The 24,997-nt window shown below is 36.8% G+C and overlaps 1 protein-coding gene across 2 annotated transcripts; it reads right to left on the bottom strand.

The window, feature by feature from the left end:
* Window positions 1-141: 141 nt before the first annotated feature.
* Window positions 142-24,997, bottom strand: LOC117403288 (sulfotransferase 6B1-like). Of its 2 annotated transcripts, XM_034005328.3 has the most exons (7): window positions 24,708-24,997; window positions 14,003-14,112; window positions 6,404-6,493; window positions 4,795-4,921; window positions 2,806-2,900; window positions 2,069-2,225; window positions 142-1,155 (listed from the first exon to the last, which is right to left on the bottom strand). In XM_034005328.3, the coding sequence occupies exons 1-7, from the start codon at window positions 24,907-24,909 to the stop codon at window positions 1,028-1,030; spliced, it is 909 nt and encodes a 302-aa protein (XP_033861219.3). In that variant the 5' UTR covers window positions 24,910-24,997; the 3' UTR covers window positions 142-1,027. The 2 variants fall into 2 exon arrangements, with proteins under 2 accessions (XP_033861219.3, XP_058880342.1); XM_059024359.1 differs by lacking the exons at window positions 14,003-14,112; window positions 24,708-24,997 and adding an exon at window positions 10,045-13,645.

Consider the following 24,997-nt stretch of genomic DNA (forward strand, 5'->3'; position numbering starts at 1 on the left):
CCTTGAACTGGCAGATGTACAACCAATGAAAACTGTCTAGTAAAATACATGTGGTTAAGAATAGATGGAGACAAATGTATGATTCTCCTTTCCAGGATATGAAGTGTAAACAATTTGGAATAAAAGGCATAATAATTGATAATCTGTGCAGTACATACAAATATTTTTTTATTAAAAAGTTAATGTCTTCAAATGTAATTTGGCTAGTAGTTTTTTTTTTTTTTTTGTTAACCCTTTGCAGGTCCGACATTGCAATTTTCCCTTTCCGGTCCAATGTAGGACACTGTCTGCCATCATCAAAAAGACGTAAAAAACAGGTCTCTAGTCGTTTTTTCTCCGGAAAAAGCCGAGAAAACCATTCAGTGGCCAAGTGAGACCGATAGGCGCCGAGAGATGCCAAAAAAAAAAAAATATATATATATATATATATATATATATATATATATATATAAAAGGGGTGTATCTCGTGAATACAGATAGCCCCGGCACCACAGAGATAACACGGACATAAACAAACAAGATAGCTGCTTCTGCATCCAGCGCTCAAAGAATATCACAGACATTTGCAGAGCTTTTTGAGATGTTATAGTAATAAAATAATGACTTGGATCACATCATTGAGGAGTTTGGTGATAAAACAAGTGATCAGGAGATGATTTATCGGTATGCACTACTATGAAGAGGTATGTAAAAAATACAGTGAACAAGGGGTGGCGCTGTGAGATGCAGTACTGAGTGTCCTGTTGATATGCAGTGCCTTTTAAATCTGTTTTACTGTGAAAAAAAATACTTTTAAACAGCGCGTCTAAAATAAACTGAGTGTGTGAAAATAAATTGGACTTGACGCGCTGAATAAATGGACCGCTAAGGGTTAATACAAAGTCATACTACAGAAACAAACTTTTTCATTGGGTTACATTTAGTTTAAAAAATATGTAATTTTCAGTAACATCTCATGATGTATTTATATATTACAATTTCTAACTAGCCAAACCACTAGTATCACCATATAGTGGCAGAGACTTCTTTACTTGCAGTGCACTTCATACTTTATCTTCGCCCCAAGCTTAGTTCCTGCAAGGCATTGCTCAAACTTTGCATCCACCTCTTTGCACTGCTCTTCACTGAAATGGTTTTTCCAGTCTCCAACACCACCTGTGAACAAAGCACAATTAAACTCTCTACCCAGGGTAGGTTTCCAAGACCTAAATATCAAGAAGCATACTTCTTTTGTAATACTTCTTCACAACACTGATATTCTATCAATGATGAACATAAATAAATACAATTAGGTTCATGTTTAAAATTGTAGGTTAAAATAAATAGGAAAAAAATGAGTAATTTCAAACACACGCTCTGTGTATTCAGGCTTCAGCTCCTGCTGGCTGCTAGAATTTGCCACGGAAGTCTGGGGCTTCACAGCAGACAAGTAGAAAAGATATCCAAGGAAAAATATGGCCAAAGTTGTACAAGTATTTTGTATTAGTGTTTTCTGAATTTTTCAATGAGAGAACAATCAATGGGGTAGTTTTCAAACCTGGTATTCTTTCTTACACCTTCAGTTGTTGTGAATGAATGAATACCCTCTGACACAGCATCGGCCATTAAAATCTGTATTAGCTGTATTATTACGAGCTGTATTATTATGTGTTTGCTCATTGCACTGCTGGACTGTAAAGTATATTTATTGTCTTCAAATTTGAGTTTTAAAATGTTTATAATATGATGCTGTTTTGTGTAAAAAGTGGGGTGGAGGGATGATTTGGTCATTGCATATGAATGTTGTGCTCTGGGTATTAGTCTACCTGCTGTAATTAAGAAATGAAACTAACCTTTATAGCTTGATACTTGGATTTTTTCTTTAATAATTGATAATGTAGTCAACGTTTGTAACCTTAACTGAGTGTTTCTGATGACAGTAAACTGTACTTTTCTGGCTAATACATATTGAAATGTCTATTTTGTTAAGAGTTCATTTTTTGTCTATAGCAGACATCTTTATGTACCACACAAACATCATACAACAGTATAGAAGGACATACCGTGTTTTAAAAATGCTCTGACTTACCTTTCCTGAATATAACTTTGCTAAATGAACCATGCGTCTCCGCAGATTTTTCCTTCATAGCATCAAATGTACATTCTTCTGCAATAGTCTGGATCTGGTCATCACTCAGTGTATAGTTGAGGTATTTGGCAATGTCTTCTATTCCTTCAGTTAAATTCTGATTGATAAAAATACACAGCTGGGTAGTCAGTTTTTTTCGGTTTCTTGCAACTAGTACTTTTTTTTTTTAAAGATGCAATGTCTCATATAGTTTTAATAAAATCAAATTTAGAAGGTTGTGAGCTCTGAAAGGGGTTATAGCTAAAGAAATAATTCCAAAAATATTATTTGTGCACTTTCATTTGAGATTCTATATAGCAAACATTTAAGATGTATTTTTATTTGAATTATCTTAAATACAATTCTCATTTTATATGAGGTATTGTTGGTTGCTGTTTTACTTCCTAGGTTATTTCGCTCAGCAGTGTCTACAGGGTCACAAGAAAGCGTCAGACAAACGATGGAGGTGCACGACAGCCAAGATGAATGAAATATTTTTTTAAGTATAACCCCTTTAAGAACGTGATGGGTTGTAGGGGTTTCTTCTAAAATTGTATGAATACAACAAAAACGCCATATGAGGAAGCTTGAGCTTACAGCTAATAATGCCTTGAAAGAATGTAAACAAAATGAATTGTCCACAAGGCAGTTTTAAATTACTAATGCACACAAGCATAAACAGGAAGTATCAGACTTACTGCTTTCAAGTCTTCGTATGTTACAATCTTTACATTCTCTCTGTCGATGTACTTTTCCCAAGCAGCTGCATGGTCAAAATAGGAGCCCCACATGACTGCAGACAAATAAAGATATACATAGGAATGGCCCAGAGCTTTTAGCACTGTCATAAGTTATGTATACTAGTAATTCCCAAACTTAATTATTATTTGTATTTTAATTACTTGAAGTCCACCTACTGATATCCATTAGGCACAGCGGCCCACTATATTGCACTCAATGTAAAAACAACAAGATACAAATAAGTATATACTGTAGTTGCTCGTGTCACTTTTAGCTTTTACTGGTGCCTGATTGTTTTATTTAATTTTTAATTTTTTTTTTGCTGGGACAATGTTGCTGTTGTGGATCCCTATTTGGGAACCACTACTTGGCATATAGGATTACTAGACTCTTAAATATATATGGTGTTGCTGTCAATACATTACCATATAGACCAACTACCACCTTTCTCATTTTACGTTAAACAAACATTTCTGAATATTTTACTTTTTACCTTTTTTTTTTTTTTTTTAAAAAGAGTAAGCAGAGGGGTTCTGACCAAACATTGTGTTATACGTCCATGTGTTACGACAACTGTTTAAATAACGTACCTGTAATTTGTCTTTTCATTGTTAACATCCTGACAACTTTTTACACTTATAAGTTTAAAGTCTGTTTAATATGTCGGTTCCACTGCACTCGGGTTTGAGATCAGGAGTGTGTCGTCTGATCACTGTCAGAAAAAAATTAAAAACAACATGCTCTGGCTTTTGTGTTCTGTAAGACATCATGGGTCATTATTGCTGTGTTACCTGTTTGGCAATGTGGGAAATAATCCTTACACTATAATAATAATAATAATAATAATAATAGCAACAGCAACAACAACAGTAAGGATTATTTCCCACATTGCCAAACAGGTAACACAGCAATAATGGCCCATGATGTCGTACAGAACACAAAAGCCAGAGTACTTGTATTTATTTATTTTTTTCAAATCGGACACACCCCTGATCTCAAACCCGAGTGCACTGGAACTGACAAGTTGAAAATACTTTTGAAACAGACTTTAAACTTATAAGCTTAATTTTAATTATTAATTATTTATTTCTTAGCAGACGCCCTTATCCAGGGCGACTTACAATTGTTACAAGATATCACATTATTTTTTACATACAATTACCCATTTATACAGTTGGGTTTTTACTGGAGCAATCCAGGTAAAGTACCTTGCTCAAGGGTACAACAGCAGGGATTGAACCTACAACCCTCCAGTCAAGAGTCCAGAGCCCTAACCACTACTCCACACTGCTGCCCAGTGCACACAAAGCTTAAGTCAGGATGTTAAAAAACATTTCAATCCCTTTAACTTTCGTAATGTCAGTGCAATAATGAACTTGCCTCAAGATTATTCTTACAAATGCCAAGTAATGAATACATTAAATTATTCTGTTTTGACTAAAACAACCTGAAATAGTATTGTGGGGGGAAAAAACGAAGGGACTTATTGTCACCCAAAAACAAATTGGTATTCTGTTGTTTCTTATTACTTTGATAACTCTACTCGGAACACGGCTTTATGTCAGGCTTTATGTAACGGCTTTATGTCAGGTACTAACACTGAGGCTGATCCAGCACATTCTGTTATACAAATCAGCAGTGTAGGCATGCACTCCTGCTATTTAAATAATTAAATGGAACTGCTCTTGCATGTACACAAGCTGGTGTGCAGATTGAAGCTACGTGGTTATTGAATGTAACTAGGTACAGTTACAAATAAACACTTCTCAGCCCCAGTTTGATCAGGCTGCAGCGCAAAACATTTCTGAAGATCAAGCTATTGAACCCACTCCTTGCTTCCTCTGATGCCATTCTAGCAAGATGACATTACATATAAAAAGTTGCTTCCCAACACTGGTTATTGAATCAGCAGTGTTTGTTAGTTGCATATCAAACATCTCCTTTACCATCTCCACTCATGTACTGTGAGAAGAACTTGTCCCAGGATTCAAATGTTGGCAGAACAGGATTTGTGTTGTAAAAATGGAAGTATGAGACAGCTGTGTCTTTGGGGTTGCGAAGCACCACAAGTATCTGGGGAAACAAACAATATCTGGATGAACAGTCTCTCTGCTTGAACCCTAAGAACACCATACTTCTAATGAAGATGCTGTTTCATTGTATACCATGTTTTTTAAGTTGCCATATTAGAATGAAGTGGCAATTGTGATAAAGTGTTGGATAACCGGTATAGCAGAAGAAAGCAAAGAGCTTTATTCCCAGAATAACTGCAATCTGGCACTTTGCCACCAGGTGTCGTATTTTGTTTGTAGTTGGGTCTCTGAAGGGAACATTCCACATGCTTCTATAATCTTCTAATTGTGTAACAAGGTGCTAATTAAACATGTGCATCACTGCTGCCTGCATAAAAAGGCAGCATGAGGTAAGCCTTGTAGTGTGTCTGGAAGGAGAATGCTAGAGCTTATGCTAGTCATTGTGGAAGCGGAAAGGCTTGCCATTGTTTGTATCAGGGAAACAGCTTATCTGTCCTGACGTCAGACAGGGACCAGAAGAACAAACGTGTAGTCAGTGCTCGAAATACGAGCTAGGTTTTTATTTTGTGTGCAAACAAAATAAACACGAAAACACTCACGGTACATACACAGTCCTTCAGCGGTTTGTCTGTAGCTATAACAAAGGAACAGATCAGCTCGCTACATCCCCTTATGTACCGTCAGTCACAACCCCTTGGTTAGCGAGTGCAACCGTTTCTCCTCCAATCCGAGGTTGCCACATCGCTTCCCTTCGAGGTCGATGACTTGGTGTACCATAGCTCTGCTCTCTTTCTAGATGGCTGACTTCCACCTATCCCTGTGAATTAATTGTCAGGTATTCCAGTCCAGGGCACACTGTTCCCTTTACACAGCACCATCACAGGTCAGAAGGGAGATTTATAACCAAGATTCATTCTTTCTCTGTCACAGGGACCTAAGGTGTCAAATATATTATTAAATTGAGCCAACTCTCATGTGTTTTAAGTAGGAATATATAAACCTTTGATCCTGCTGGAATAAGAACAATATTTTAAACACATGTATATATGGTGGACCAATTAAACCCTAGACATAATTCATAAATATGCCTCACACTGCTAAAGCAGGTAATATTGTGAAGAATGTGAGCTTTCAGTAACATAAAAAGTAGATGCCTATGATCTACATCCAGAAAAAAGGAAGTTTTACATTAACAGATGGACATATGCCTCCATGTACTGTACCCCAGACTCTGATGCTCTCAATAACTTGCAAAAGCATGAGGTTTGTTTTCATTTATTTTACACCCCACCAACCCCCCCTCCACCCAACACCACCGAAAACCAGCCACCCACACCACCCCCAAGAGAATGGTCATAACATTTCTTATTCTGCTTTATTTAAGTATGTAACATTCATTTTACACATGTAATAACTGGGGAATACAATGATAGAAATAATAGCAAGTGTCATACAACAGCAATTCAGATTCTAGTTCACCTGCTACTGACAGCATATCTCTTGTAATAAACCATTAACTGACCTTAGACTTCTTCTCAAAGAATGAGACTGGAATATTATCTGGGTTCATATGAGTTCCCAAGATTCTTGTAGAAGGCAACGTGGACAAGTTCTGTGAATGTAGAAAATACCATAACTATTGGAAAACAGATGTTCTTTAAAGGATGTTTAAGATATTCTATGAAAATACCAGTTTGAAAAAAGGAAAAAAATCTCAATCCTATACGGAAACACTGGGGGTCAATTGCAATGAAACCAAATGTAGTCAGGTTTAGTCCACTTGACTGAACTAAAGCTAGAACACCCGCTAATCCTGATTGCAGCGTACCAGAAGTTAATCACAGGCAGATCATCTGCTAAATCAGACTAAACAAAATCCCGATTGGAGCGTACCAATTTAGATTCGTGATAATCCTGTTCAAGTGGATTAATTTAGTACTGTGAAGGAGAAGACTAACTTTGTACGCTTGCTCGTCCAAAGCATTTACTGCTGCATTTTTCCCCTGAATGACTAGTACATCTGAAAATTTTATTCTGTACATTTCTTATGTCCCTCACATTTCGGGCAGTCAGATCCATGAGAATAAAGTAAACTATCGCACAATAATATAGGCCCTACATTTAAAATAAACATTTTATACATATGCCTTTGATACTATTTTCAGTTTAACTCTAGAACGACCAAGGCAGTCATTTTGACCATTTGTGGAATTTCAATTTAAATTTAAGATAAGGAGCTGTGCTTTCCTGACTTTTCTTAAATATATGTACTAATAACCCTGACAAAGAAAGAATCGTGTCGAATCGCAAAAATTAGCGAGATAAAATACTGTCATACCTATTCCGACCAAAATTGACCGATACAGAAAAAACATTATAACAATTAACCCCTAGCGGTCCTATGTCGGACCTGGTCCGACATTGCAGTTATTCCTATCCGGTCCAATGTCGGACCCTGTCCGACATCATCAAAAAGATGCAAAAAACGGGTTTCTAGTCATTTTTTCTCCGGAAAAAGCAGAGAAAACCATTCAATGGCCGAGTGGGAGCAACAGGGGCCGAGACAAGCCGAAAAAAAGGGTGTATCTCATGAATAGTCATACTTGCCCCTGCAGAGCTTTTTTCAGATGTTATAATAATAAAATAATGACTTGGATTGCTTTATTGAGGCGTTTGGTGATAAAACGAGTGATCAGGAGATGATTGATCGGTATGTACGACTATTATTATTATTATTATTATTATTTATTTCTTAGCATATGTGAAAGCTATAGCGAACGAAAGGGTGGGGCGGGGCTGGAGATGTCTAGTGAGTGCTTTGTTGATATGCAGGGCCTTTTAAACCTGTTTGACTGTGGAAAAAAATACTTTTAAACAGCGCGTCTAAAATTAACTGCGTGTGTGAAAATAAATTGGACCTGACACGCCTGACACGCACTTAATAAATGGACTGCGAAGGGTTAAATGTTGTGGTATTATTTGTGTTTATCAGTCAGGAATTGCAGCCATACTGAAGTTTATCAGCTCACGATCTGTCTGCACTGGTTCTACAAGTCACTCATTTTTCTATGAAAGTCATTTCTACCCCAATACACATTGCAAACGGATCGCTGGACAGCAAAGCAGTGTTTGGAATTACTGCAAATTTTACCAAACAAGATTCTGATGCAGCAAAGACGGACAAAAAAGTGCAGTATCTGTGTGATTTGTGCCAGCACTTAGACTGTAAACAATTGTAAATGAAGTCCATTCTGTTCAAATGTTTATTTATTCATGTCATTTTGATTATAGTATGTCTCTATATAAATACATAGCTTGCATATATGCGCGTTATGTAGGTAATATAAACCCATTTATTTAAAAGGAAATGTTGATATTTATTTACACAGCAAATTGGCCAGCGTTGAAATCCCAGTGTTAACCATTAGTGTTGATTTTAGGTGTTACATTTTCACATTTGACACCACGTGGTGTTGTTTCATATCCAAACCAAGGTATGTTTCACAGTGTAAAACAAAGTACACTAATCCAGAGTAATAATATCAACATCCGGGATTTTAGTTGGCGGTTTCTGTAATGGTGCCACTTCTGTCCGTGCTGCAGAAATTCAAGATAGGCAAATATATTGTAACAGAGCCGGCCTCCACAAATATGTTAATGAGCAGCAGAGGATGCTGGGAGTGGGAAATAGGGTAGGGGAAATACTATTGTTATTGTTGTTATAAATGATGTGATTATTGTAAGTGCCCCTATTAGTTTTTTGACATACCCTGTAACTGTTCAAACCTTCCTGTGTTGTTTTATGTACTATGTGAATGTCACTTTGAGAGGTAGTGTTCTGGGGTGGGGAAACAGCTGTCTGTTTATGCATTTGAGTGTTTGGATGGTGCTGACATAATAAACCATGTTGTATCTGTGAGCATTGGTGTGTCTCTCCCCGATTATTCCTGTGCTAGCTACAATATTTTATTTTAATTTAATTTCGTGGCAATGAAACAATATTTGACAAATTATGAAGTTTACACTTGTTAAGTGTACATCGTTTATATACAGAGAGTACAATTGTGTACTCATGTGAGTTAAATTGTCACTACAGCAGTGTTATTTCCCAACACTTAGGTAGTTGATTTTACAATAAAGGGGTGCTAGTTATACACAGAAAGAGAGGTAAATTTAACCCCCATAGTGTTAAATGTTTTACACCATGAAAGTGTTTTTTTTGTTTTTTTTAACTTTTTCAAAATGTGTAACACAGTTTTGTATGTACATTATATAAATGTATATACATAAATTTATTTTCAAATATTTATTTAATTTTGTAGTTTTTTGAGGATGTGCTTTATGTAATATGTCTGTATATAAACACATTTCTGTTCAAATGTCAGTTTATTTACAATGTTTCAGTTGTGTAGATGCTTTATATGACGTTCCTGAATAAAACTATGACTTATATTCAATTGTTTCTCCTTTCACTGTAATATTTAAGTTGTTTTTAATACGCTGGTCAAATTGACCGGCTACGGTTGTTCTAGGTATGCCTATAAACGCAGTCATTCTAGTGTTAATGCAATAACATTTCAGTTAATATGCTTTAACTATAAAAAACGAATGGTCCATTATCACACAGTTAAACTTTCCTGTGCCTATGCAGCAACGTCGGCAGATTAAAATGTATGATCTGTCACTTTGAAATGTGCACAAAAAGCCATGACATATTTACTTAAATATGTTTGCATTACTGGTGTAATAAAAATGTATTGTTCTTTTTGTACAGGGATCCCTTTATGTACAGTGCCTATAGAAAGTCTACACCCCCTTGAACTTGTTTCACATTTTTTTGTGTCAGTGCCTCAGAGTGTCATGCATTTAAATGAGGATTTTTTCCACTTATCTACACACCATACTCCACAGTCTCCACCCCCCTGAGTTAATACTTGGTGGAAGCACCTTTGGCAGCAATTACAGCTTTGAGTCTGTTGGGATAGGTCTCTACCAACTTTGCACACCTAGATTTGGCAATATTTGACCATTCTTCTTTACAAAACTGTTCAAGCTCTGTCAAGTTCCTTGGGGAGCGTTGATGGACAGAATCTTCAAGTCATGCCACAAATTTTCGATTGGATTTAGGTCGGGGCTCTGATTGGGCCACTCAAGGACATTTACCTTTTTGTTCCTTAGCCACTCCAGTGAAGATTTGGCTGTGTGCTTTGGGTCATTGTCATGCTGAAAGGTGAACTTCTGTCCCAGTTTCAGCTTTCTTGCAGAGGGCAGCAGGTTTTCCTCAAGGATTTCACTGTACTTTGCTCCATTCATTTTCCCTTCTATCCTGACAAGTGCCCCAGTCCCTGCAGATGAGAAACATCCCCATAACATGATGCTGCCACCACCATGCTTCACAGTAGGGATGGTGTTCTTTGGGTGATGCACTGTGTTGGGTTTGTGCCAAACATAACGCATTGAATTTAGGCCAAAAAGTTCCAAATTTAGTTTCGTCAGACCACAAAACTTTTTGCCACACGGCTACAGAATCTCCTGAGTGTTTTTTTGCATACTTCAAATGGGATTCAAGGTGGTCTTTCTTGAGTAAAATACAGGCCAGATTTGTGGAGTGCTTGGGATATTGTTGTCACATGCACACTTTGACCAGTCTGTAGTCTGTAGTTCTTGCAAAGTTGTCATTGCCCTCTGTGGCAAAGCGCCCCGCCCCTGTGTGCATTTGTGTTATGTGTTGTATGTTGCGTGTGTAAATGTTGGTGTATAGTCATTGGTACACGGGATATAAACGGGTCTGTGTTTCACGTGTATTTAAAAAGTGTATATTTGTATTTAGGCACGGGATTGCACATCACGCACGTGCATTTAAAATATAATATGTGAACACGGGGTTTCACGTAATGAATTCACGTGCTGGGATTCAAGTGAATAATTAATTAGTAATTGAATCCCAGCACAAACAGTATAAATAGATGCACGTTTAGTCACTCGTGGTTGTTGGGTGTTCGGAAGAGGAGAACGGGTGAGAGAGAGAAAGAGAGAGAGAGAGGGGAATAAGTAGTAGTAAAATAAAGTAAAGTAAACGTAAAGTGTTTGTACTCACCGTGTTTGTTTGTCTGTCCTGCACCGTTTGTTTAGTGTTAGTCCGTTTTGTATGTCTGTTTATTTTGGCGCAAGTGCCGTGTCCCGTGTTTTTGTCTGTTCAAACCTTTTATTTTCTGTTTATTAAATGCTGAGCGCGATCACGCGCCCAGCTTATACCAAACCACATCTCTCTGTCGTTTGTGTTCCTGTTTCTGGTCTGACGCCACCCACTCCGGCCGTCTTTGTGACACCCTCTTGGTAGCCTCTCTGATTAGTCTCCTTCTTGCTCGGTCATCCAGTTTGGAGGGTCGGTCTGATCTAGGCAGGGTCTTGGTGGTGCCATAGACCTTCCACTTCTTAATAATTGTCTTAACCGTGCTCCAAGGGATATTCAAGGCATTTGATCTTTTTTTATACCCATCCCCTGATCTGTGCCTTTCAACAACGTTGTCCCGGAGTTCTTTTGAATGCTCCTTGGTGCCCATGCTTGAATCTTTGCTTTGAAATGCACTACCAAGCAGAGGGAACCTACAGGAACTGCTGAATTTATCCTGAAATCATGTGAATCACTACAATTTAACACCAGTGGAGGCCACTTGGTGTGTGATTTTGAAGGCGATTGGTTACACCTGAGTTAATTTAGGATTGCTATTACAAGGGGGGTGGACACTTATCCAACCAAGCTATTTCAGTTTTTGTTTTTTATTAATTTTCTACAAATTTCTAGAATTTTTTTCACTTGGAAGTTGTAGGGTAGGATGTGTAGATCAATGAAAAAAAACACTATTGTAATGCATTTTAATTCCAGGCTATAAGTCAACAAAAGGTGAACATTTTGAAAGGGGGTGTAGACTTTCTATAGGCACTGTATTTATCTGACACTGAATTGCGCATTCCGGATTAGTAAAGAAGGGTTTGTACAGCTTTGGCCAAAGGTTTTGTGTCACCTAGAATTTCATCGCAAAAGTCTACTGGAAGCCACAATAGTAGTACAATATTTCATGTTAGATTTCGAAATGTCAAATTTTTCCATTTGTCAGTTTTGCATTAAATATATAGAAAACTACAAAGCTGTATGTCATTTTATTATTAATGTAACATTATTCAGCAGATTTTATTTGACTTTATGAAGCTAAATTAATTCATTCTATAGGTTGATGCAAAACTTTTGGCCATAGCTGTAGGTTAGTTCTCACTATCGGTCTAACTTGTTCCAATCAGTTTGGTACACTGCAACCAGGATTAACCCTTTGCGGTCCATTTATTAATCGCGCGTCAGGCACATCAGGTCTAATTCATTTTCACACGCGCAGTTAATTTTAGACGTGCTGTTTAAAAGTATTTTTTTCCACAGTCAAACGGGTTTAAATGGCCCTGCATATCAACAAAGCGCTCACTAGTCATCTCCAGCCCCACCCCACCCTTTCGTTCGCTATAGCTTTCACCTATGTAAGAAATAAATAATAATAATAATAGTCGTACATACCCGTCGATCATCTCCTGATCACTCGTTTTATCACCAAACTCCTCAATAATGCGATCCAAGTCATTATTTTATTACTATAACATCTCAAAAAAGCTCTGCAAATGTCCGTGTTCTCTGTGCGCTGATTCAGTCAGCCAGCTTGTTTACTTACGACCGCCCCGTTATCTGACACCAGATACCATGTATGACTATTCATGAGATATGCCTTTTTTTTGTTTTGTTTTTTTTTTCCGACTTGTCTTGGCTCCTGTCGCTTCCACTTGGCAATTGAATGGTTTTCTCGGCTTTTTCCGGAGAAAAAACGACTAGAAACACGTTTTTTGCGTTGCTATAATGATGTCGGACCCAGTCCAACAAAGGACCTGTGAGGAATAATTACAATGTCGGATCCAGTCCGACAATGGACCGCAAAAGGTTAAGTTAGTACAGATTTGCGGATTTTCTAGACCGCATTTTAGTCCACTTGATGTGACTAAATCACTGGTACGCTGCAATTGACCCAACGTGTTTAATGCTTCATCTGGTGAATTAAAATTCATAAATAAATAAAAGTAATGCTGAAAGCAGTTAAAAATGTGCCATATTATTACAGTTTATTAAGTATTCCATGGCTACCATTAATCATGTTGAGAGTGACTAATTGTGCACAGCAGCTAAATAACGTATTTTAAGGAGCATCTTGGTATTGGCGTTAAATACTACAGTTAACTGATGTGTTCTTCTTGGTTAGATTCACTTTCTATCATTTCCTGTGGACTTTTTAATACTCTGATAGTTAATGCACCTACAAATACCTCATAAAAACTCTCTAGGTTATTCTGGTACACAAGTTTAACTTTAGACCTGTGCTCTATGTGAGTTTTCTTACTGATGAATTTCTTATATCCAGTACGGACAGAGTGTGACAGGGGTGCAGGTTAATGGTTACACCCTGGTGTACCAGAGGGACTCTGAGATCAGAGATGATTCGGATAGCTACAGGGGTGCTTTCAACTTATACGAGTTTTAAAAAAACACCAGGATGTGATCACTGAAACAAAAAATGATACAAATGAATCTTTCGACAAGAATAATACATTAGTTAAGATAACTTCATAACTATACCAAGTTGCTCTTTAAGCTTCTTATATATAATGTTTTGGACAATGGCTTTCATATTGTAAGATAAAGTGTACATCTATTTTTACATAGTTAACATTCTACCACATGTGCCAACCATGAAGCAACAGCAACATTAATTTAAATTATAATAATATAAAACTTTGCTGTTCATTTAGCCCAACATGATTTTATGCTAGTGTCTTAGGAGCGCTTATTTTCAGTTAACAGTTTGGTCCTTTTGCACACCCAAACAGCACAAAGTATACATGAATATAACATAGGACACATGTTCAACTGTACACTTTCTAACACAGCAATGTAGTTTAAATCACATTCACCCCATGCCATATTTTCCTTGCTAAAGGTTAACTAAATATTTGAGGACCTAGTTGAAACAAAGACCTGGAATGGAATAGCACTCAAGTACCGGAGGAGGTTTTATTTATTTTTACAAACCTTCATCTTTTCTGGGTTTGTGAACTCCAGATATGGAATGTGTTGGGGATTTTTCAATTTTCCAGCCGAAAATGCAATTTTATTCAGGACCTCAATTATCCAATTATACCCTGACAAGAGAAGAAAATAAACCAGTTAAATAAAAACATGAACACTGACAGGATGGACAACAGATCCTTTTTGCAATAGGAACATAGATTAGCAGAAAGGCTTGTTCAATGGAAAAAGATACAACTTTCATAACATTAACTATTATACTATAGGGCTAACCACTTACAGGCTTACACACCTGTTCAGACAGCATCTGTAAACCTCACAACTCTCGACTGTAATGGACTATGTGTCACCCAATTGTACCAGTACTTGCATCACCTTGTACTTGCACAGAACTGCTCCATATTTTGCTGTATTCTACTACTGCTCTTAATTATAACTATTTTCTGTATCTTGTACTTGGTTTTAATCTTAAAGGTATCTGCATTCATATTTTTTGTAATTGCCCTTATTTTAAATAGTTCTTATCCATTTATCGTACTTACTACGTGCTCTTAATGGAATTTACTCTTATAAGCAAACATTTACTATACGTTTACTGCTCTTAGTTGACCTTGCTTTTAAATGTAATTTACTGTATTCTTTATTTTGCTCTTATTTGTACTTGATCTTACTATCTACTGATTTTATTGTACTTTTTAACTGCTCTTATCTGTAATTTGATATTGTGTAATGTGATATTTTGCAATGTGATACTTTGTACTGTGATATTTTGTAACAACTGTAAGTCGCCCTGGATAAGGGTGTCTGCTAATTTTATGTTAACACAACATACCATGCCAAAAGACGAAATGTATCTATCGTAGACCTGCCTACCCCTCAGAACTGACTTCAGGAGCACAGAGCATTTTTTCAGGAGCACACACAAGTGCAAGACAATATCTGTGATTTTTCACCCTACTTACTTTATTCTAAATAATAAACATTATTTAATTTGTCATTTTGTTTATACATCAAATGGTCCTATCAGTAAAATTTCACAGTGAAATTCACTTCTGGAGGCTCCTGGCATAGCACCTCTTAAGCTTCCTGAGCATGCCAACCGAGTAGTCCCTGCTTGCAGCTTGGCTGGCATTTGACTTCACAACAGGTGCTTTCACACAGAGGAGTTATGACGGTTCAGAACCGCCACTGTAGCGGCTTCTAGGTCTGTGTGAATTGCTTATTCCGCCACAGAACCGTCATATTTTATGCCGTCTCTGAACCACCTCGCAAGGTAGTTCAGAGACGGCACTGAACCGTCATAACTCCGTGTGTGAAAGGCTATACCGCCACTGAAGCACAATAGTGGGTGTGGTTTCAAAGTCAACATGCCATGTCACTATAGCGTAGTGCTTAATTTGTGCCTGAGCTTGAGTCATAGTGCCGGTGTCATGGCAAATTTCGCCCCCCGTGTCATGTGGCATGTCAGCGTTCTGTTGCTATGCGCGTCACTGCTTTTGCTCCACTGGTCTTGAGACTGACAGTTGGAGTTCATTGACGCCGTCATATAATTGTGATCAAATAATTTATCTTTTTACAGTACAAATTTATTAAACTACTCAGAAAACTACATTTATCAATTGATATGGATCACTTGAGAGCAGAACATCGCTACTGAGTATCCTGAAAAAGCCACCAAAGAAGAGAAGAGGGGTATCAGAAAGACAGCCAGTACATTCGTTTTGAAAGGTAAAAAAATAAATAAATATTGAAAATTAATATCAATACATTATAAGTTATTGAAGCCGTCCTATATATATATATATATATATATATATATATACACACAGACGTGCTCAAATTTGTTGGTATCCCTCCACAAAAAAAGAAGAATGCACAATTTTCTCTGAAATAACTTGAAACTGACAAAAGTAATTGGCATCCACCATTGTTTATTCCATATTTAATAGAAATCAGACTTTGCTTTTGATTTTTTATTCAACATAATATTGTAAATAATAAAACAAATGAAAATGGCAGGAACAAAAATGATGGGACCGCTAACCTAATATTTTGTTGCACAACCTTTAGGGGCAATCACTGCAATCAAACGTTTTCTGTAGTTCTCAATGAGACTTCTGCACCTGTTAACAGGCAGTTTGGCCCACTCTTCCTGAGCAAACTGCTCCAGCTGTCTCAGGTTTGATGGGTGCCTTCTCCAGACTGCAAGTTTCAGCTCTTTCCATAGATGTTCGATAGGATTCAGATCAGGACTCATAGAAGGCCACTTCAGAATAGTCCAATGTTTTGTTCTTATCCATTCTTGGGTGCTTTTAGCTGTGTGTTTTGGGTCATTATCCTGTTGGAGGACCCATAACCTACGACTGAGACAGAGCTTTCTGACACTGGGCAGTACGTTTCGCTCCAGAATGCCTTGATAGTCTTGAGATTTCATTGTGCCCTGCACAGATTCAAGGCACCCTGTGCCAGGCGCAGCAAAGCAGCCCCAAAACATAACCAAGCCTCCTCCATGTTTCACTGTAGGTATGGTGTTCTTTTCTTTGAAAGCTTCATTTTTTCGTCTGTGAACATAGAGCTGATGTGACTTGCCAAAAAGCTCCAGTTTTGACTCATCTGTCCAAAGGACATTCTCCCAGAAGGATTGTGGCTTGTCAATATGCATTTTAGCAAATTCCAGTCTGGCTTTTTTATGTTTTTCTTTCAAAAGTGGAGTCCTCCTGGGTCTTCTTCCATGGAGCCCACTTTCACTCAAAAAGCGACGGATGGTGCGATCAGAAACTGACGTACCTTCACCTTGGAGTTCAGCTTGTATCTCTTTGGCAGTTATCCTTGGTTCTTTTTCTACCATTTGCACTATCCTTCTGTTCAATCTGGGGTCGATTTTCCTCTTGCGGCCGCGCCTAGGGAGGCTGGCTACAGTTCCATGGACCTTAAACTTCTTAATAATATTTGCAACTGTTCTCACAGGAACATCAAGCTGCTTGGAGATGGTCTTGTAGCCTTTACCTTTACCATGCTTGTCTATTATTTTCTTTCTGATCTCCTCAGACAACTCTCTCCTTTGCTTTCTCTGGTCCATGTTCAGTGTGGTGCACACAATGATACCAAACAGCACAGTGACTACTTTTCTCCATTTAAATAGGCTGAATGACTGATTACAAGATTGGAGACATGTGTGATACTAATTAAAGAAACTAATTAGTTTGAAATATCACTATAATCCAATTATTTATTATCTTTTCTAAGGGGTACCAACAAATGTGTCCAGGCCATTTTAGAATATCTTTGTAAATAAGCAATAATTCATCTCTTTTCACAGCTTCTTTGCTTTATTCTATGACATACCAAAGGCATGCAAGTATACATGATAAAATAGCTTTTAATTTCATCACTTTTCAGGAGGAATGAAGCATTATTTCAATGAGCTGTAAGGGTACAAATTTGAGCATGTCTGTATATATATATATATATATATATATATATATATATAAAGGTTTAAAAGATTAAAACATATCTCTCTCTCTCTCTCTCTCTCTCTCTCTCTCTCTCTCTCTCTCTCTCTCTACACACATACGGTATTTGGAATTTTTAAATAACTAATAGCAGAAATTTTACTACCAGAAAACAATTTGTATTAAAGAAAGGGGGGGGGGGGGGAGTTATTTGTTTTATTGTGTTGGACAACACACGTGGAGGGGTGATGAGGTGATGGACCACAGCCAGGCTCTGCTACGTAGACAGTACCCGCAGGTGGGAGGTTTGTATGCTGTCACCAGCCTGACACAGCTGACTTCATTCAGCTCACCGGCTCAGGGATTTGTACAGATTCTCAATGTGTCTTGCAATCACTGGGTCACAGTAAGTAACATAGGCTGTGAGGAAGGTTATTTAAATGTGTTTGACTCTTTTGTAATTAATAATAAGCATGATTTCCGTTCCCAGGTTGTATCACTGTTGCAGTACAGTGGAAAGACAGTTCGGATCGGGTGGCAACATGTACAGCAGCAGCAGGGATGGAGTGACTGTGGATTGTTTACCATCACAAACAGCCTCACACTCTGCATGGGTGGAGATCCAGGTAAGTTATGTTATGATCAAAAGCAAATGCGTGATCATCTTTTTTCTTGTTTTGTAGATGGATCTCTTACTCCTTTCCCGAGCTGTGAGAGAACCCCCCCTCCCAGAGGTACATTTCTGTGATGTGGAGACCATACAGGATTGCACTGGAGCTGATGGTGGAATGCGGGAGGTGTGGTGAATGGTTCCATGGCCAGTGCCAAGATCTACAGCCAGATGACCTCATAAGTATGGAGGAATATATGTGTTCCATTTGCTGAGTTACACACATGGGTAAGTTTTACTGTATGTTTCTGTACATTTTATACTAAGCATTCTAGCTTAGAAATATTATACTAACACTCCAATGTGGTAATGCCTGTCAAGCAACATTACCATAATGTATAGCTATTTACGTATGTATTGTTAATAAGACTCATTGTCTTCAGTGTTTATTTTTTATGAGCGCACAAACTACTTATTTTGAAGAATTTATTTTTTTCAGCAGACCCTGAGACCTTTTTATTTGGATAAATATTGCAGATGCTTTTGCACTTTCATTTTTAATTGGTATGGTAGTCTTAGTTTCTGAGCTACTGAATTATTGCCTGACTTGAGAATTTCCAGGGCAGAGATATCAAAAGTAAACTGGATGTCAGTTATAACACCCACCTTGTTTAATGTAGTTATATTGAACCAGCTGGGGAGGTGCTGATTCACTGTATTTAAGTGAAATTGTGCCAAATAAGGTCCTTCTTTTTTGTGGGTTATGTGAGAAGGCATTTTAAAGTTCTGTTAAACCTACTACTAACCCCACTCCATAGGTCAGGACCTTGACGTGGTGAGTGGGCTTTTTACCAAAGCTGACCTGCAGTATAGTTTTTTTTTTCACTACTGCGTACGCATTAAGTCCTGGATAGCATGTTACAATGGAAATATGCAATCTGATCATGTACTTGTTTTATTGTGCCTTTTTTGTGAATGTCTTTCTGGTTCGGATTACTACACCTGATACACAACTCACTAAAATGATTGAGTTCGGATTTCTGCTCGCCGTGCAGTGCTCTGTTAAGGGTTCCCCAGCACTAAGACTGGACAACTCGGATCTACATTGACTTCTACACTAGCATTTACACAAATCTGGCATCCTGTATGCTTCATTAGTTAAGAGCCTGAATTATACACACTAAAGTCAGGGACAATATGTAGTGGTTAACAATCACATTGCTTCTAGTTCCAAATTTGTGCTTTTGATTGTTCGAAGTTATGGAAGAAACATTCTTATTTTATAGCATATGATATAATTTGACTTCATACATATTTAACAAATGCATATACAGTATTACTGATAACAAAGGAACAACAATCAATCTGCAGACCTGCTTTGAGAAATGACAGGCTCCATTTCAGGATGATGCCAATGATCTGACAAACACTGTAGGAAGTGGCAACACATACAATGAGGGTGTATTACTTCATTTTTTTTTTTTATGACAAGTTATATGGTTAAACTAAGACAAATTTGTTTGCAGATTTAGTGCAAGACCATGCATGTATAATGCTAAATATTAAATCTTTTGACCTGTTAATTCCTTTAATTTTAGACATTCCCTAAATATTTCTCACAATATACACTGAAGCTACTGTATAACCTATATTAATCATACTGCCTTATTGGAGTAAATAACAATATTTGTTGATCACAAACTTATTGGCACATTTTCAATTAAAGTTTGTGCAAGTTAAGGTTAGTCTTAATTGAGTCACTATTAACACTATTCATCAATTAGAAACCACTACTTATCAATTTTGCAATATTATAAAAAAAAAACAAGTAGTTTGTGCACTTAGCACAGCTTAGTCAAAACAAAGGAGTTGGATCTAGATGTGAGAAAAGCACTTGTTACAGTAACTACTACAGCAGGGGAATCGATAAAGAGCGTTGTGTGGAAAAAAAAATTGTAATACAAAAATCCACAATAATCAAGAAGTATTTGAAGACTAATTCAACTGAAAGGTTGGAAGGAAGTGGACTAACCAGGAAAATTACGACTATAGCATAATGAATTGTTCGAGCAGCTTGCAAAAATCCACCATTAACAGCCAAGGATTTAAAGAAACGGTGTATGAAATAACTATACAAAGTCATCTAAACACAAAAGGCTTATACTCGACCTTAATGGTAACCACATCTGACAACAATTTAAAAAAAAAAATTAAAAAGCGTCTTGAATGATCTTTAGTTAAGGGTGTCAATAATTTTGTTTGCAACTGTATGTGTAATCATGACAACTCCCTGATTGTGATCCATAAGTATAGCAAGACTATAAACATCAACATGACTACCCACAAATATGTGTTGAAATTATTACCAGACTATACTTCTAACTTATTGTTTGTTATAAACATTTTTTTTTATTTGAAAAGTTACAATTTTAATATAATGTTTGCGTTACAGTTGTGATCATTTAAGCTGTTCTAATTTATTATTATTTATTTATTTATTTCTTAGCATATATATATATATATATATATATATATATATATATATATATATATATGTGTGTGTGTGTGTGTGTGTGTAATTAAACAATATTTAATGCATTTTATATTTACTGCAAAAGCTCTTATGTAATCACGTGAAGAGCAATCAAATAAAATACAACCATTTATGATACAAAAAATATTGTTAAATATTAAATAAATATAATCATAATACGAATAAATGTAAAAAAAAACACGCAAACGTAATTTTCAGTAAGTAAAACAAGAGCAATCAAATAAAATACAAGCATTTATGATACAAAAAACATTGATACATATAAAAAATAAATATAATACGAAAAAATGCCAATAAAAAAGCAAACGTAACTTTGAGTAAGTAAAATGCCGAGATGTTTTACCCTATCCTCTCTTTGCATCACGAAACCTAATAGTCACGTGACTCGTACGCTAATATGTCACATGATTCAGGGGAGGGAGAAATTTGCCATGACACCGGTACCTCAAAAAATGCTTTCTTTTTAAAATCTCAACACAGTTGCATTAAGTCTGCAAGTTCTTGCGTGCGCGTTAAAGAGAGACAGTCCGCTGCCGCGTTTGTAGCCTACTTTAAATTACTTTACGATTTCAGCTTGAGTGCAACTCTATTCTTGTTTTTTATACACAAATAAGCTTACTTGATTTGAAAAACCTCATGAATGTGACACAAGCAACTTCTTACATTACTTGGTTTGATTAAATGAGTAGTACTAGTACACAACAAAATATGAAAGCTGAATATTAATTTAAACAAAGAACAAAGACAACTTTTTAATGAAAAAAAATATACTGTAGCCTACTTCAATAGGAACATTAGCCTGCTATATTATATTGAACCAAAACAATAACAATCTGGTTCTTTTGCCTTTTTCAATGAATATAATTTAATTAATAGAGAATAAAAACATACTAAGTTAACAACTACCTAGCCTAAGTTTAATTAATCGTTTTTGTCATCTACCAGCAGCTTCTGCTGCTTACACATCGCTGATAATAGTGCAAACCGTGGGTCAATCCGATGTTCGTGTTGGGGTGAGATTTTTCGTCAATATCGTCCTGGACCTTTTTTTTTTTTTAATGTAGAATACGTGATTGTAAACATCTAACACAAGTACGTACAATACTTTTTCAAATAAACGTGTTATGATTTTGAATATGCTCTTCTTAGTGTCGGTATTATTGTCATTGCTTGCGTCCCGGCACCTCTTTCTTTACAAATTAAGCACTGCGTAAATGTGTTGGGTCTTACCGGTGAACACTATGTTGTTGCCATGAGAACAACTTGATTGCCAGGTTTGAAAGATGTACTCGCGCGATCTCTTTGTTTGTGTGAAAGGGTTATGACGGTATTACACCGGCATAGATTGCGCAATTTCATGCTGTGTGAAAGGGTATTTTACACACTCGTTAAAACGTTTCATAGACGGCACAGTAGCTGCATTTCTGTGTCAAAATGGAAAACAAGTAGGGCCTTAGGCGTAGTCAACCATACTTGCTCTCTGTTCAGTTTTGGTTTTGCGCACACAGCTGAACTCTCTCTCAATGTGCACTGTTGTGAGAAATGGTCAAGAGTTTAGCATCTATAGCCTCTGTGTATATACAGAGCACAGCCAGTGTGCTGTCAGTGTTTTGAAATGTTGAGGGTATTGATTGTCCATTTGGCATTAATGTCCATTTGTATAGCGCAACTGGATCCAGTGAATGAAACCATGTTTTTTAAGAAGAGCACTATACCCTATTTGGAATCTAGGAACTAGTCAATAATACATTCTACAGTACGATTCTTTTTTAATTACAGTGGTATACAGCTTTTAAAAACTACCAATTAAGAAAACCTGCCTACTTCTCTGAATGTTCTGTAATTGCTCCGATTGTAGCAGCAAAATACGATGCTCCAATCGCACTGAAAAAAAAGTGACATATTGCCCTTACGCCCATAGAAATTACCAGTATATGCAATTTCAAAAAACACTCAAACTCGGTGCTGTACAGGTGAGCAGAGTGCTTTCAGCAGGAGATTGTGGGTTGCACCTCCAATTAAAAACCGTGCTCAAATCATGTGATCTGCTACTGCAAACAGTGTATTGAATGATATATGACTCATCGTTTGTGCTGTTTATAGGGGGGCAACTTCACAGAGCTGGCATATTTGCTTACTATTTTATTGTTAACATAAAAATTACGTAAAAAAATTGAAAATATGATAAATTCAATAAAACAAGGTTGTAAAAGACTGAAAACAACAATGTGCTGGGTCTGAATGGGTGTTTCTCTGCTATCGTAGCGGAAGTTGTTTAGAGACACGTGCCGGCAAGTGCAGCATGATGCGTACACGTTTAAATTCGTATCTCAAAGTAACACTGCCCCACTGTGCCGTCATAACATTTCTATGTGGATGGCAATGTTATACTGCCACTAAAATACGTCTTTAAAAAAATAAACCCAGAAAAAGTTTGTAACAGCAGATTTCCATTACACAAGAGTAGATGTTAAAACGTCATGCTGATTTGAACTTGGCTCTCGCCAAGACAAGCACCAACTAAGACGTAGCATTACAGTAAACTAATGTGATCCATCTGTGTCTCCATCCATTTGCGTTTCCTTCCATATGATGATGTAGATATCCTTTTCCATATGATGATGTACATATCCTTCTGTCTGGTGTTGATGGCTGAAGTGTAATGCTGGCTCCAGGGATCAGCTTATTTGCCTCCAGAGCACATCAGCACACACAAGGGCTGTGATGCTGGCTCCGGGGATCAACCACAGTGCGGTCTCCCCAGCGCATCAACATGACAACCATCTGGATTGGGCTAAGTAGGGTACATGAGTAAAGGCTTCAAGTTACAATTAAAATCGTCAAGATTTTTAAAATTATAATGTATCAACTTTGGATTGCACATTAAAATAAGAGGAAGATGAGGAAAGAAACCGTATAGACCTTCATCCATGATCATCACAATACTTTATATTACAAAGATGAAAGTCTGCTAGTATGCACTACCAAAACTGCAACAGAAGCATTAAAAAAGCAAAATCCTCATTACTGCATTTTAGGGGTATTTCAATTCGCAAACTTGATGATGATTTAATAATTCCTAGTTCCTTTTCGTTTTTGTTACTACTGTACTAGCAAAAGGGGCGGAGTTGTTTGACCGTTCATTTCATGCTTATTTCTCTCTGCTGTGGGAATCGCTTGCAAAACCCCTTCCTCTGGGGGGAAAGAGGAAGCCATTTTAACAAGCAGTAACTACAGAAGCTACAACATTCAGAACGTGTACAAGCCATAAAGATTTCTGAAAACTGCACCTTTCCTTTTTAAATTCCTTGAAACATTAAATCTAATAACAATGCTTCCTATATGTTTTCTGAAAACTGTGTTTACATGACACCGATTGAAATCCTTCTGCTAATGCTGTCAAAAGACCCTGTTACCCAAAGTGGATATTTTAGATTAACGGGTAAATGATTTCAAATGTAATGTATTTGTTTTATCACCTTTCCTTTAACTTTTTTAGGATGTGTACAATAATTCGGAGTTCTCTTGCTCCAATATTGAATCTCTGTATTGCAATCCATCTAGTCTAGTGTAAAATCATACAGAATCAATTACACGAACATGGTCATCACTACTCTTCACTTATAATTTTGTCTGTGTGTAAATGGGATTTCAAATGAGCTTCTGAGAGCTCATTGAATCTCATTATCGAACAAGTATTAATTAGGAAATAATGTTTAAATTGGCATAAACAACCCCAAGTTATTGAAACGCTATATATATATATATATATATATATATATATATATATATATATATATATATATATAGCGTTTCAGATCCAGATATAGCTATATACCTATATATATATATATATATATATATATATATATATATATATATATATATATATATATATATATATATATAGGTATATAGCTCGCTCTCTCTCTCTCTCTCTCTCTCTCTCTCTCTCTCTCTCTCTAGTTTCTCGTCATACCGTGGATTATTGTTTTGTTTTTTTACCGATTCAACACTTACTGTTTATCCCTTATACAACACTGGAAACACACGTCCTAAAAGTACCAGTGAAAAGATATAATGGTCACTCACCACATTTGGGATAAGCCCCCAATAGTATATCATCCTCCCTGGCTTCAAAGCTCTCCATTGCATCAATGTTCTCTGGTTGACTTAGGAGACTAGGATACATGATCCCCTTGTATTTAAACAAAAGGTCTTCTGGTTTCATATTTTTTGCCTTTTCTAACATCTCCTCAACTTCTTTAACAAAAGGTATTTTAATCTGAGACATTTTGAGTTGAAGGTTTTTGAGTTGTAAAATGTCTCCTCTCTTTCCAGCGCTCGATCTGTCCTGAACTGTGCCTCACGCTGCGTTTATA

The sequence above is a fragment of the Acipenser ruthenus genome, chromosome 5 (assembly GCF_902713425.1).
Source record: "Acipenser ruthenus chromosome 5, fAciRut3.2 maternal haplotype, whole genome shotgun sequence".
Classification (NCBI taxonomy): domain Eukaryota; kingdom Metazoa; phylum Chordata; class Actinopteri; order Acipenseriformes; family Acipenseridae; genus Acipenser; species Acipenser ruthenus.